This window comes from Theobroma umbraticum, unplaced genomic scaffold (assembly GCF_002168275.2).
Source record: "Theobroma umbraticum cultivar Fairchild unplaced genomic scaffold, ASM216827v3 scaffold_51.0, whole genome shotgun sequence".
Classification (NCBI taxonomy): Eukaryota; Viridiplantae; Streptophyta; class Magnoliopsida; order Malvales; family Malvaceae; genus Theobroma; species Theobroma umbraticum.
In genome coordinates, this window is record NW_018397260.1 from 2,941,708 (window position 1) to 2,957,134 (window position 15,427).

At 34.2% G+C, this 15,427-nt stretch overlaps 2 protein-coding genes across 2 annotated transcripts; one reads left to right on the forward strand and one right to left on the reverse strand.

Annotated features, from left to right (window-relative positions):
• The first annotated feature begins 4,052 nt into the window (after positions 1–4,052).
• Positions 4,053–6,596, forward strand: LOC110417413 (alcohol dehydrogenase-like). Its single transcript, XM_021429763.2, has 10 exons — positions 4,053–4,089; positions 4,225–4,361; positions 4,467–4,513; positions 4,598–4,923; positions 5,020–5,102; positions 5,203–5,278; positions 5,475–5,536; positions 5,610–5,705; positions 5,839–6,000; positions 6,081–6,596. Exons 1-10 carry the CDS (start codon positions 4,053–4,055, stop codon positions 6,192–6,194), a joined length of 1,140 nt encoding a protein of 379 aa, XP_021285438.1. The 3' UTR covers positions 6,195–6,596.
• A 154-nt stretch (positions 6,597–6,750) lies between these two features.
• GTA2 (global transcription factor group A2) lies at positions 6,751–14,648 on the reverse strand. Its single transcript, XM_021429761.2, has 22 exons — positions 14,137–14,648; positions 12,034–12,272; positions 11,766–11,912; positions 11,516–11,674; positions 11,352–11,435; positions 11,097–11,167; positions 10,629–10,986; positions 10,363–10,518; positions 10,186–10,283; positions 10,057–10,105; positions 9,826–9,978; positions 9,597–9,740; positions 9,413–9,506; positions 9,113–9,274; positions 8,983–9,031; positions 8,789–8,883; positions 8,595–8,673; positions 8,441–8,495; positions 8,208–8,325; positions 7,986–8,129; positions 7,486–7,583; positions 6,751–7,068 (listed from the first exon to the last, which is right to left on the reverse strand). The coding sequence occupies exons 1-22, from the start codon at positions 14,468–14,470 to the stop codon at positions 6,829–6,831; spliced, it is 3,126 nt and encodes a 1,041-aa protein (XP_021285436.1). The 5' UTR covers positions 14,471–14,648; the 3' UTR covers positions 6,751–6,828.
• Between the last annotated feature and the right edge of the window lie 779 nt (positions 14,649–15,427).

A 15,427-nucleotide genomic window follows, 5' to 3' on the forward strand; every position in this document is an offset into this window, starting at 1 on the left:
CTATCTAAAATCTTTAGGTGCACTTTATAAAACCTCTACATTCTCCAAAACCTTCAATTAATCATTTATTTTCTTTAAAGTTATGGAGCTTTCATAAAAAGAGTTATTAACTTTCCTTAAAATTGTGGAGCTTTCAAATGAGAACCATTTTCAATTTAGTTAAAGCAAGGTGTCTATGTCTTTGCACTATCTTGATTCTCAAGAATGCGCAAAAAAAGGCAGCTATAGACATCAATTTTAGCTAAAATTATTAAAAATAATAAAAAATTAAAAATTAAAAAAAAATAAGTTGGGTATGGCGACAAAAACCATGCCCAGCAAACAAAAATGGTGCGGGTGCACCCTGCCAAATGCGAGAATTACGCTTGGCAGGCCACGTCCACCACCCTAGCTCGAGTGAAGGCAGCTAAAAAATCAATAACGAATGTTAATCAAATGAAAAAACATAAAAACAAAAAATAAAAAAATAATAATAAATACAAAAAAAAGGTAAAATAGTATAGAGTTGCTTTAAGAAATTGAAAAAAAATAATTTATGATAATTAAAAATGAGAACTAAAATCTTGTAAATAGAAAACGTAGACAAAAAGAATAATAGTAAATTATTTAGTTATATAAAATATAAATATATAGACATAAAAAAATAAAATAATAAGTAGGCGAATGGCTTTGTTCTTTTAAATACATATATATATATATTAAAAAGAAATAAATAATAAAAAAAGCATAAGGTAAATAAAAATAAAATACTAAAAAGAAAATCACAAAAATAATAAATTATAGTAATAGTAAATATATGAAATAAATTATAATTAATATTGAAATTTATAAGCTATCACATATCATCATTGCATCATTTACATGTCGTGGCATATCAATATATTTTGGGCACAAGTTAGGGCCCCGTTGATGGGACTTTATGATGGGAAGGTATCTTCGAATCCCACCAGTATGTTAGGGTTTGGAGAATGTCTTTAATAAAAGGCTTTGGCTTGTATTAAAGTTTGCTTTTATAAAAATATTGTTTTTACTTGTAAATGACTACTCAAATGATGCGATTTACTTGTTAAACTTGAGAATGTGAGTTACCTAAGTATTTTCCTAGGTGAAAAAGTATCCTCTGATTCCACCAGTATGATGGATGGATTCAAAAAATATCCTCAACAAAAGGTTTTGGTTCGACATTATCCAAATTTATGCCATGCATTTTATAATTACATCATGTGTACGTCACACTGAAAAATCGAATAAAATATTTTTAGTTTGCTAATAAAATAAAGAATAAAATAAATAAACATTGATTAAGGAAACACAAGAGTAAAATTAAAAATTAAAGCTTGAATAGGATAACATATGATTAGATGGTATTATTCGAATGACGGGCGTCACGGAGGTGTTAATCATTTCCAATGCATAACCGTACTTTCGAACCCAACTATAAAATACGCAAACTAGATTTTGTTATTTAAATGAATTTAAAATCAATTTAGGATCTCGTTAAATAGAACTAATTTAGGTGATCAAATCACACCTAAATAAAAAAAATTGATGACAACTTCTAAATTTCTATGTTTAATAGTCGAGTTCTTGAACCCACACGTTATGACAAATTCGTGAAACAAACACAAGTTTTATATGTAAAAGTTAAAAGAGTAAAGGAAGTATGAGTATCATGGCTTTGCATAAAAGGATATGGATTATTTGTAATAAGCTCAAAAAGAATGTCATTCGAAGAAAAGTGCACAAAGGGTTTGGAAAATGGGACTAAATTTAGGAATAGTTCAATATTGTAATTTGACTAAATTTGAGGTCAATTATTATTAAGAAAAAAATCTGTAAACAACCATGCAAAGTATATATACAGAGTAGCTACTAGTACTTTAATGTTACACAACAAAGAAGATCGATCTTAAATCAACAATATTATGATGATAAAGGAAGAAGATGGCAACATTTGTTTACTCAAAAGTAACTCTACTTGGAAAATTGTTGGTCAATGTAATTAGGAGCATCAATACTCATCATGGAAATATGATCATTTACGTTTGGCATCGACTTTAATTATTTTTTGAATTATTTAATAAATTTTAAATAAATTTTTATTAAAATTTATGTAGTTTTATTTTAAATTAAATAATTATCAACTGTTAATCATAAAAATTTATTCGATTCAAAATAAAATTACAAAAATTTGATGAATATAATAAAAAATTAAAAATATATTTAAATGTTTTAAAATAACCCTTATTTCTTTAATTTTTTATAAATTACGTTGCACAGGTATCACTCTGAAGGCAATCTAAAACTGAAATAATGGTCTAAGACTGATGCATCTCCTCACTAACAACATTTTTTGATTTTACAGGACACTTACATATATTCGAATAATCTAATGGAAACACAGAAAAATGGGTTAAAAATTGACTTCAAAACGTGTTATAAGGGTCATTGTTTTTAAGACTCGATTTGTCCTCATCAATTTCCTTTTATGGTAGATCCTTCATAATTTATTGTTAGTGATCTTAAGCAATACATAGTAATTAATTGTATTATTGATAATTATAAACTTCAAATAATTATTAAGTCATTTTCAACTTGGTGAACCATCCAAATATTGTTTAGGTTTTGGGAATAAAACAGCCTTGCCTTTGTTTCAAATCCCAGCTGGCCTTGCCTTTGTTTCAAATCCCAGCTGGCTTTGATAGAAGGGTTTCCTTCTATTAAACAAGTGTTTTAAGAATGCTTTTTTTAATTATTAACTTGTTAAAGTGAATTACTATAATTAATGCAAAATATTACTATAAATAAACTTTAATAACACTCATTATCAAAAGTACTAGAAAATTGCTAATAAATTAACCGTTTTGGTCCTTTCCCTCTCTCAATACTCAATACCAATCATAATTAGATTCAAACACTTGACATTACAGCATATTAATGCATTTAATAATTGGGTATAAGCCTTCCATAAATGGAAATTTTTGGATGGTATTGTTTATTTGGTATTGCTTAAAAGTTATAAAGAGCCTGCCATTGAGAATACTAAATTTGGACTCATCAAATTCATCGGGTGGTTTTTCTAAAATTTCATGAAGGGAAAAGAGACGGCAAACACCATGCATGGGAATGAGCCAACAGCTAGCCTAACCTGACAACCTGTAAATTTTAAACCACCAACTGTGCTTAATTAAGAACTCAATTAGTAAGAGTTGTACACTTGTACCTAATTAATGTCAAGAATTTGTAGGTAATAAAATTGTTAATTAGAGAAGAGGCTGAATTCCATCATTCTTTCTATGTTTTGGTCATGCGATGGTTTTCCCAATTTAATTATAGTAATAAATAAATAAATAAATAAATAAAAGATGAATTAAAGAAATCCTGAAGGTGAAGAAGTATATATTAGTTATTCTATGAGGTGACAACAAAGAATGGGCTAAATAACTTTTAATCTTTCTCTAATCATAATCTTTTTTTAATGTTCACTAATAATTTATATATGAATATATTGATCCCAAACATATATTATTAATTATTGTAAGGTCAAAGGGTACTTATAAACCAATCTTTTCATTACATAATAATAATGCCTTTGTTCTTTCTTTTTATTTTGGGGGGGTAAAACCCTTGATTTCATTAATAATTGAGGGAAGATAAAGCAGTAAGTTTTGGAAAATACAGAGCTAGAGATGATGATTTTGCATTTATAATGAATGACTGAAATAAAGAAGTGAACAAAGAGAAGCTACTGATCACTATATTGTATCAGTAATTGTCAAATAGATATATAAAAAAATCAACGGTAAATTAAACCCCCGGAGACTAGAATCTGGGCATCTCCTGTACGTTGTATTTTGTTTTGTGGTAAAGTACTTTGAAAAGTCTTAAACTGTTGCTAGGAACAAAATTCTATGTTTTTATTTTTGAACCATAAACATGTAGGATTACATGCTAACTATTCACTTCAAGTATTCCCTCTAGCCTAGGCATAAAGCTTTAAATATCTCCACAAATTGCTACCATATATTTTTACGAAGAGAAGAAGAGCAAAGATGTCGAGTACTGCTGCTCAGGTGATACGCTGCAAAGGTACTTTAAATACAAATGCAGAGGACTGGTCTAGTCTGTTCTTTTGCTCATCTCATTTCCAAGTTATTTTCTTTTTCTATTGTATTTTTTTCGGATATTTAATTACTGTTTTTTAAAAAAACAAAATTAATGCAGCTGCTGTGGCATGGGAGCCCGGGAAACCGTTGGTGATACAAGAAGTAGAGGTGGCACCACCGCAGGCAAATGAAGTCCGTTTGAAAATCCTTTTCACCTCTTTGTGCCATTCTGATGTATACTTCTGGGAAGCCAAGGTAACAGCCTCCACATAGATCCCAGGCATAAAACCATAGAATTTTCTTTCCACCAATTCAAGTTTAACATAGTATTAACATATGGAGTTTCTATCTATCATGCAGGGTCAGAACCCATTATTTCCTAGGATTTATGGCCATGAAGCAGGAGGGTATGCAATCTCAGCCGGCTTATTCTCTTGTATATTGCAGTAGTTTCACGTTCATTGATTTCTATGATTTCATGGATGATTCAGGATTGTGGAGAGTGTTGGTGAAGGTGTGACAGAACTCAAACCTGGTGACCATGTCCTGCCTGTGTTCACAGGGGAATGCATGGATTGTGCTTACTGCAAATCAGAAGAGAGCAACATGTGTGACTTGCTCAGGGTTAACACTGACAGGGGTGTAATGCTTAACGATGAGAAAACAAGATTTTCAATCAATGGGAAGCCTATTTACCATTTTGTTGGGACTTCCACTTTCAGCGAGTACACCGTGGTTCATGTTGGCTGTGTTGCCAAGATCGACCCCTTGGCTCCTCTTGACAAAGTTTGTGTTCTCAGCTGTGGAATATCCACAGGTACGGAGACTTCTAACCATATTATACAGATTCTGTTAATTACTTGACGGATGATGGATTCCAACTTAAATTTTTGGTTCCTTTTCTCTTCTGTAGGACTTGGTGCTACTCTTAATGTTGCAAAACCTCCAAAGGGCTCAACGGTGGCTGTCTTTGGATTGGGAGCTGTGGGACTTGCAGTGAGCATCTCTCTCTGCCATAAATACATAAATCTCTTGCCTTTCATTATCAGATGTTTTAAGACCACACATGAATTTTGAGGTGTTTATATGTGATTAGGCTGCTGAAGGGGCCAGGATTGCTGGTGCTTCAAGGATTATTGGTGTTGATATTAACTCAAATAGATTTGAAGAAGGTAAGGACCATGTTGCATTTCTTTAGCCAGTTAGTTGCTGGCTCTAGTTCAACACAAATTCTTTTCATTAATATATATTGTCTTGGACAATTCGAGTAATTATCGAATTAATTTAAGAGAAGGTATTAACACATCAGTCTGCAGAGGACCCTTAATTGTCACATGTTTCTGCGATTCTCAATTTTTGTTTTTTCAGCAAAGAAATTTGGCGTGACACAGTTTGTGAACCCAAAAGACTACAGGAAGCCAGTTCAGGAGGTCTGTCTCTGAGCTTTTCCTTTCTGGTTTGAAATGATATTCGGGTAGTCCCTCAGCTACATTTGCTTGCCAGGCGATTGCTGAGATAACTGACGGTGGAGTGGACAGAAGCATTGAATGTACTGGAAATGTGGATGCTATGATCTCTGCATTTGAATGCGTCCATGATGTACGTTTCCAAAGACTTCATTTCTTAGTTCTCATCGAACATAAACTTGATGCCCGCTGTAATTTCTCGTTAAGGTTACATAAAAAGGATTATTAGTGCCAAACACTAACCAAATTCCAAACGGTGAATTCAGGGCTGGGGTGTGGCTGTTCTTGTGGGGCTGCCACACAAAGATGCTGTGTTCAAGACTCACCCCATAAATTTGTTGAACGAGAGGACTCTCAAAGGTACCCTCTTCGGGAACTACAAACCCCGTTCCGATCTTCCGTCAGTGGTGGAAAAGTACACGAGGAAGGTAAACTAGCTGTGATGAAGTTAGTTAATGGATTCAAACCTTGATGGAAACTCATGGACTAATTATGTCCGACGCTGCAGGAACTTGAACTAGAGAAATTCATAACACACTCAGTCCCATTCTCTGAGATCAACAAGGCTTTTGAATACATGCTTAAAGGTGAAGGCATTCGATGCATCATCCGTATGGAGTAGAAGTAGAAGTAGAACAGGGACAAGTGAAAAGGAGTCAACAAAACGTCGTCAAGTCTTTTTATGACACTTGTGTGCTTCAATGTCTCATAGTGTGGAATGTTTGTTATAGCCTACGAGTAGAGCATGTTGAAATCCTGGTTTTATGCACACGGATGATAAATACTACTTAACTATAAACGAATTCCACCTGCAAATATCATCCATTGGCATTGATTTCTATTTTCTTTTCTAGTTATAATAAAAATACAAATCCAGGGAGGTAAAGAATAGGTTGAATAAGTTTCTCTACACCTTCCATACACCGTAAACATTCAGTCCTTGCCAACTCATACAGCATCCTGAAACTCATCTCCCATACAATCAAATTCAGGTTTATGATACCTGCAAACTACACTATACTATACCATACTCCCTCAACCTCAATATAACACAGCACAGCTGATTCTACTTGCACTGAATTTTGAGAATTGAGAGTTTTAATCAGACAGACATGCAGGTTTTGCACATGTGCACATGCAGATAGAGAGTGAGCTATAACATGAATTTTCTCACAAAATTTGCTCAAAACTAATAACAAATAATAATAATATAAAAAAAATATACATTGTTAATTTTAATTTTATTTCCAAGTTGATCATGGTAATTTTGCTAGTATAACCAAGTCCAATATCTTGACATCAAGACTGTCATCTATCCTTACAATGCCATCCGTTCCGTCCACACCAATTAACTTGCCAGTAACACCACGTAGTGAGCCACCCATTATTTTGATCTTGTCTGATTTCCTTGGTGCTACTATCTCCATCTCACTAGGAAGGGCAATTACAGTATCACCGCTGCCATTTGACCCAAGGGCCACCTTACAGGAGCCATCCTGTATCATCATGGACCATCAATTCATTATCAAATATATCATTTTCTTTATAACAAGTTTTTGAGACACTCCAACTAGAGTCAACAACTGCTACAATTGCTTTAGGTTTCAACAATAACTTGGTCAAATTATAGAGGACACAGTAAGAAAACTGGACTGAAAGGCAAACTGCAATTATTTCATGAAGGAAATCCGTGAATGGTGTGTGCACCTTCACTTTATAGATTTGTTTGAAATATAATCATTGAGACAATTATGTAATTGTAATCAAAAGTAAACCAAAATTATTCCCAATTGTCCAATGCTGAAATGATAGTTGATATCATATCATATGGGAAATGTGCAATGTAAAAGCGAAAAAAAAATAACATTAACAAATTGACAAAACAAATAACATGGGAAATGTGCAAGACATACCGAAAGCACCTCTTGGATAACTCCAAGAGTCTCATCTCCAGATTTGCGCACATTGACCAAAATATCTTGCATGAACCATGGTCCTTCGTTCTCAGCACCTGCAAACAGCTGGACGTTAAATTGGAATTTACAGTTTGCTTTTTCTTTTACTTTTTTAAAAATTTAGAACTGCAATTGAGGAAATAACTCCAGATAAACTTAAGGCACTCAACAAATCCTACAGAAGTACTCAGACTTGGCTTATTCAGTAATAACTATTCAAAGATGGATTCCAAGGTTCACATCAGAAAACTAAATAAAAAAAAATTCTTAAAAAATTCCTCAAGAAGACACACATCAAGTTAAATTCATCAAGATTTCGCACCAAAACATTTCTGATATAAAAGAAATAAATTAATTAAATGATAGACAATATTTGGATCCTGTAAAATATCCAAGTCCATAGCCTAGATGAAGAATGGTCAATTTTCTAAAAACAAGTGAGGAACTAGAAATAGCACCTATTACAGGAGACATAATATCAAGACCACCAGTTCCTGGTGTCATTGGCTGCCCTCCAGGTGTACCAGGAATATAGGACCCCGAGCTTGGTGTCATAGGCTGCCCACTGGGGGTTGATGGCATATAAGGGCTTGGAGCATTGGCTGCAATAAACGTACAATCTCAGTAATGCTAAACAATACTAAAACATATATGTAGCCAAAATTAGGATAAACAACTACCATAAGCAGAACTGCTATCCCTTGGTGTTCCAGCCTCACTATAATTACCACCAGGAGTACTAGCCCAACCTGAACCAGGAGTAGGTGCTTCATATGTTCTCGAAGGAGGACTTCCTGGCTGAAAAGAACAGCATTACAGTTATTTTAAAAACAAAGAACCAAATTCAAAACAAATACAATAAGAAAAAAATAGCTATCTTGCTGATAGCACCAAATTATGCAAGAATCCTAACCTGATATTGTGGACTAGTACCCCAAGAGGCAGGGTTTCCTTCTTCCCAATTATCCCTATTTTGCAGTCATAACAAAACAAGAAGTTGTTAATCACAGCATAACTTAAAAGAATTAAAGCACGATGTTCTAGATAAACAGAATCTACTAAAAAACCTGGGTGGGCTCATTGGTGCATAAGGATTCCAGGCCCTGTCACGCATAGGTGTTCTCATGCCATCATGGATAGGTGTTGCTGCAGAGAACATAAAAGTAACTGAATATTAACATTATTTTACCACAAAAACAATATCAATTATTAATGGAAGTATCCACACTTTAAATGGCTAAATGCATTAAAAAAACAATACCTCCAGCATCTCTCATAGGAGTCATGTATGGATGTAATGGAGTTCGTGAAGGGTGCATAGGAGTTTCACTTCCCATACCATATCGTGATGTATCGCTAGTGAAACAATATAAACATGCAACATCAGAGAGATATAACAAGAGGAATTTCATAGTCAAAAAATAACAAAAGGAATTTCAAAGAAGTCATATTTACCGGTAGGGTGTGGAAATAACCACATTATCAGATATAAAGTTGCGATCAACTGCAGAAATGAACAATTTTTATAAGCCATAAAGATACTAAAGCGAAGGAGAAAACATTTTGAACATTAGCCTGGACTTGCCTGTAACAACCTTCATTTGAGACTCCAACTCAACTCGAACTGATTGACCTTTAATATCTACAACACGTCCACGGTAACCCTTAAAAGGGCCCTGGCGAATTTTCACTGTAGTACCAACCAAAGCATCATGCCCTCCTCTTCCACCTCTGTGCCTCCCTCCAGCTGTTTTAAAGAGGCAAAGTTAATAGCATCAACCTTCTCATAAATGTAATCACTTAACCTCGAAAAAATAAGTCAAAGAAATTCAATAACCATAAAATTTTGAAAAAACAAAACTTAATAAGACCATCAGCAACATACTATCAAAAGGAGGACCTCCCCTAGAAAATCTCCTTGGTGATGGTGGTATACGGGGTGGAGTCTTGAAGCCTCCAAATCTTGAGAAAGACTCACCCTAAACAAATGAATCAAGTACATTAGCCTTAATATGGAATGGAAATTATACATGAATTAACCACGAAAAAAAGAATGGAAAAAGACTTACATTTCTGTCACCATTCGAACGTGATCCTCCCACTATACAACAAGAATCAGCTTTAGCACATATAAAGCCAGCATGTTCAAGGTGATGTCGATCATAGACGAACAAGACTCCTTTATATATGTGCTCTACTGGGCCTTGTTTCCCCTAGTATGATAGGAAAGGACAGTTTGTAAACTATAAACTCATAAACTAACTAATAAGACAACTAAATTAGAAATAAGCATCTTACCTTACAAGGACCCTCAAGGATCCTAACCACATCCTTCACAGAAACAGCATTTCTATATCTGTCTTGCACATTAAATTTCTTCTCAAGCTTGCATTTTATTTCCCTCAATTTTACAAGAGAAACCTCTGGTCTCTCTGGAACCCCCTTAAGAACCTAAAAGAAAGTAAAAGACTCAGAAAATATTCAAAAGAGAAACACTGAAAATCTGGCCATCTGGGAGAGATTATTTACCTGAAAAGCCTCGCTTTCTACACGTATAATTACACCAAAGCTATTGTTACTGCACCAATATAATGCATATGTTAGGACCTCAATTAACTAAGGACTGTGAGTCAAATTCTTCATCAAAAATCTACTTACTCTAGTAGCACAAGGTCATGCAGCTCATACTCTCCAATTTTTGTAACACCAGTAGTTACTTCAGAGCTCTCAACGACATCATCAGCAAAAACACGGATCTGATAAAACAAATGCCGATTATTTTTCCACTATGATATTTCTTAGATCAGGACCAGACTTCAAAGATGTATCACTCACATGTTCTTTGGTTGTATCAGATAAAATGATGAGCACATGCTGCTCAACCTTGACAACCATACCAGTTGCACCTTCCTTTGTCCCAGACACAACCTTCACGTGATTCCCAGGTTCGAAGTACTTACACAGCTCTTTTTCATTAACAGCAAGAGTTTTCTGCAAAACATCACCAAAGGCCAAGTATGTCCCAGCAATAAGGAAACTTATATGCACACCAGGGATTAAAGAGTTAAATTAAAGAATAATAATTATGACTCAATTCTTACAGGAAGGCCTTTCATTTCTGGTCTGATATGGACATTCTCTTCCTCAACCTTTTCAACCCATCCCTTTAAATTTTTCAGATCTCCCTTGACAACAATAACAGCATCACCCTTCATGAAATGGCCTTTCTTCCTGTTTGCAAACAATGTTGACAAACCAACCATTTCACTTTCTCCATTCTCACTAGGTGTCCGAAACTTTTCAAGTTCATCAAAAGTTGGTTTAATGTTCTGAGAACTTATTGACTTCATTGACACTGTTTTGTACAAGAACCCATCTTTAAACAACATGCCACCGATATTCTCAAAGTAATCACCAGTCATTGGATCTCGTCTGCGCTCTACACGAATATGAAGTTCCCTAGACAAAAAAGAAAAAACAAAAAATATTGAGGCATGAGAACTAAGTTATTATGAAGCAAATAAAATGTGGTAGAGTTTCCACAAGAGGTCTAAATCATTTAAGACTACCTAGCTTCATCAACATTCATAAAACGAGGAGGAGGGACAAAGGCTTTTTTCTTTGCAACTTCTCTCCCTTCCTGTGTGAAATAGTAGGAGAGTAGGTCAGGGACAAAGGGGCCAGGAAAGCGAGCCAAATAGTTAACACTAAATCAGCTTAATTCTATACATGCATAAGAAGATAAAAACAGAATTTTATTATAAAGTTTTAACACGTGCAATCCACAAGATAAGCACCTAAAAAATATGCAATCAAATTCATACCAGTTTATTCGCCAGAGCCTGTAAGTCAATCCTAGGAATCAATTTTACAGTGACTCTTTGCCGCACATTATCCACATCAACTACCTATAAAATGGTTACAAGGTCAGGCTATTAAATTTTGAAAGACAATAATTCATGAAAATGGCAAAGGACATATAACATACTTGAGCAAGATCACCCTTATATGTCCCGATCTTCATTCTGACCCAGGTATCTCTTGAAAGATCAATCGCTTTGCTTTCAACTGATAAAACATCAGTCATTTCTCTTATTGGAACAAGCATTATCTTTGTCGCAAATATATTCCGTAGACCCTTGACAGCCTGAAGCAGATCAAAATTGATCAACACAAATATGAGTAGACATCTAAAGCTAAGCCACTCATCAAAAGCAAATGCAGCAATAATGACATACCTCCCTCACATGGGCTTCCTTGTCTGCTTCGATATAAATATAGTTCTTGAGGTGATCAAGGGCAATAACAGACCTGATTTGCAATTCAGATCCTTTATCGATGTATTTCTGCATGAGGCAAACTGCAGTCTCTCGTTCACGACCAATCTAGCATGCATAAACATGAACTTAGTTAACATTCCATGACAAATGTCCCAATGACCATTAACCATTAATGCACAAAAACAAAATTCCAAAACTTAAGTTGCACAGGAAAACATTATCATACCGCACATTTCACCATCCACAGCTTTGGATCTCTTACTGATGGCAAAAGTGCTTGCTGCTCCACTTCAGTTGTCTCCTCATCATATTCAGTGTGACTTGATCTTGCATACCTAGCCTGAATGCTTCTCTCAAGAGCTTCAACATCTTCTTGCTCATCTTCCCGGAGAGGTAATGGGCGACGGTGCAGCCTTCTACCAACATCCTCATCAGGTAGATCAGCTCCATTATCAACTATGAAGTCTGCATTTGCAGTTATCAATTTATCAGCAACATCCACAAAATTGAGGATAAAACATCAGGCAAGAACAGAAGATTCAACAGAGATCACCATATTCAGATATGCCATCAAAGTATTCCACACTCATTTATCAGTGAAGTAGCTTTCTATGGGACAAATCCCATAAAAGTTACCAGTCATGTAACTGTGTTGGTTACGAAATGCCTCTTTAGCCAATCTAAACCACATTTATCTTTTTGGCTTAGAACAGAGTGTGTGAGATAATTGAAAGCAATATTATTATGGCAAAACATTGAAAAGAGGAACAAAAAAGGACACCAGCTATGAGATTCATATGTGTAGTTTTCAGAGACATTTTCTAACCAAGCAATTGCTACTGCACTACCTTGTTATAACCAACAGATTTTGGGAAAAAATTGACAAATATGGTCACCAAAAGATTCTCAAGCACAATACGCGAAAAACTAAGAAGCTTTAAAAAAGGACAAATTTGAAATTAAAAACAAAGGACAGAAAAAAAGGTAACCTGGAAAATTTAGATTGAGCAAATTAAATTTTCTAACAAAGTGGAATTCTTAGAATTTGCAGAGCATCAGATGCAAGGTATCCCAACACAGGTACAAATGCAACAGAACTGTCAACAGAGTGAATTGAGAACTGTGCAGAAATGAAAGTTTTTTTTCTGCCATGCCTAGCATACAAAAACCTGTGAGTTCAATGAATGAAGGAATAATTCTTGACGACAAGTTTGGAATAAAAAAATAGTTGGAAGCTAGGAGCTTCTTGAGATTTTAATAATCACAAAATTAGCAAATTTTCAGATTGAACATTAAATTTTATAATAACAAAGAGGAATTCCTAGATTTTGTGGCACATCAGGCGCTAGTATCCCAACAAAGGTACAAATTAAACAGAACCATCATACAAATAACTGTGGGTTCATTGTAACGAAGGGGAGTTCTTCACAGACAAGTTTAAAAACAAATGTTGGATAAATATAAGCTCATTGAGAATCATATAATTACAACAGTAGGATTATGAATGCTACTCCTGCTGTTCAATCCCATTATCATGAATAACAATATCCAAAATAACAGTCTGATAAGTGCATACATACAAGCACGAAATACAGCCAACTAAATGCACATCTCCTTATTTAACCAAATTTGTAGGAATACGTGCCTTTCTAGAAATTTCAAGAGTGAGACACCATGAATCGGATAAGAAATTCAGAGAGATATAAGGTTCAAATGCATAAATCTAAAAAGTAAACGTTTAATGACTTTCACAACAACTACATAATCAAAACCGAATGCTAGTAATGCTACATTACCATATGCCACCAACCCCAATATTCACTTTGAGAATTTTAAGAATTGCCAACATTCAATAAATACCCCCTATAAATGATTATGAATTTGTTAGCAGTTACTCCATAGGAAATACACATGCCATTTACACAACTGGAATGCAAAATATGTCATCCTTCAGCGAAAACAAACAAGGAAAAGAAACTACTTCTAATCCTCAATTACAAAAACCTGCTAGTAAATAAAACACACTCTGAAATTTCCAAATGTATCAATTCTAAATATCTTCACAAGATGGTAGCACTATATTCATGTTAAAGAATTTTTTTTTAAAAAAAAAGAGGTATATAATTGCAACATCCAAAAATACAACATTGAACCAGCTTCAGCTTTGAAACTAGTTTCTAAAAAAGATTAAATTTGAATTATCCCCACATATTCTCGATTCAAGCACATTAATTATCACTTGTTTTTTCCACTTCATTACTAATTTCCATATCGCCAATCATCGAAATTTCCAACAATGAATAAAACAAAAGAAGGCAGGTTAAATTACCGTCTTCTCCCTCGTCCTCTTCCTCTTCGTCGTCGCTATCGACCTGTGCTTCAAGATCAAAAAAGTGAGAGCCGCTACGCGGAGCCTTGTTCTGTCGTCTCCCACCACGACCACCACCATAACCCTCGTCGTCGTCATCTTCATCTTCCTCATCATCTTCCTCCGCCACGTCATCGATAAAATCAGATCTCCGCCGCTTCCTACTGGAACCGCCACCGCCCCTCCCCTCATCTTCGTCCTCGTCGTAATCCTCGTCGTCCAACAGCTGCTCATCTTCATCTTCGTACTCTTCCTCTTCCACGTCATCATCTTCCTCGTCTCTTCGTCTCGCCATCGCAGCAACTCGATCGAGGCTCTGAGGGCTTCCCTTTTTTTTTTTGATAGAGCAATGGAACCCTAGATATGGACGGGGACGATTAGGGATTTTTTTTTAATTAACAATAAAGGTAACTGTAAAAAACAAAAATGATTAGAGAGGAAGAAAAAGGAGACAAATAGAATTCCTTCTTCCGACTTCCACATGAGCGCGAGGTGGACTTTAATTGGGCCGACTACGGGTTTTGTAAAATCTTGTAACAATTGAACCGCCAAATAAAACGTCGTCGTTATTATTTCATACGTATGCTACGGTGAGAAAGAGTTATTAATAATAAGTAAAGACAATTATAATTGAAAGAGAATAAAATATAAAAGATAATTAATATTTCATTTATATATAATTTAGAATTTTTAATATTAATCTATAAATCAATATTATTATAATTAAGAAAAAAAAATTTAATGAAAGTCATTCGATTTAATTAGAATATTGATATATTTATAAATTAGATAAATTTTATTAATATAATCATAATAAATATTTAAAATGATAATTTAAAAACCTAATAAACAGATAGGATCATATTATCAATCAAAAAATTTTCATTATCCATACATTTATATATTACATAATTCATTTATGGATAGATCATATGTTGCATTTTATGAAGGAAGCATGACTTAAAAATAAAATTGAACAAAGTCAGTTGCTTTTTAACTTTAATAATAATAATAATAATAATAAGTTTAAGTACAAAAAGCAAGCAATAATTTTGAAAACTTACATGGTAAATAAAATATGTAAAATTATTTTATTTCCACTTTGATGCAATATGAAATTAATCAATGATTTCTACGCATAAAAGCATTGTCATGCTTTCTATTCATGGAAACATAGGTTCACATCTATTGTTGTTTTGCCTTCCACCCACTTGTAGACTATACTAATCATTAAGACAATGTCTTAATTCAT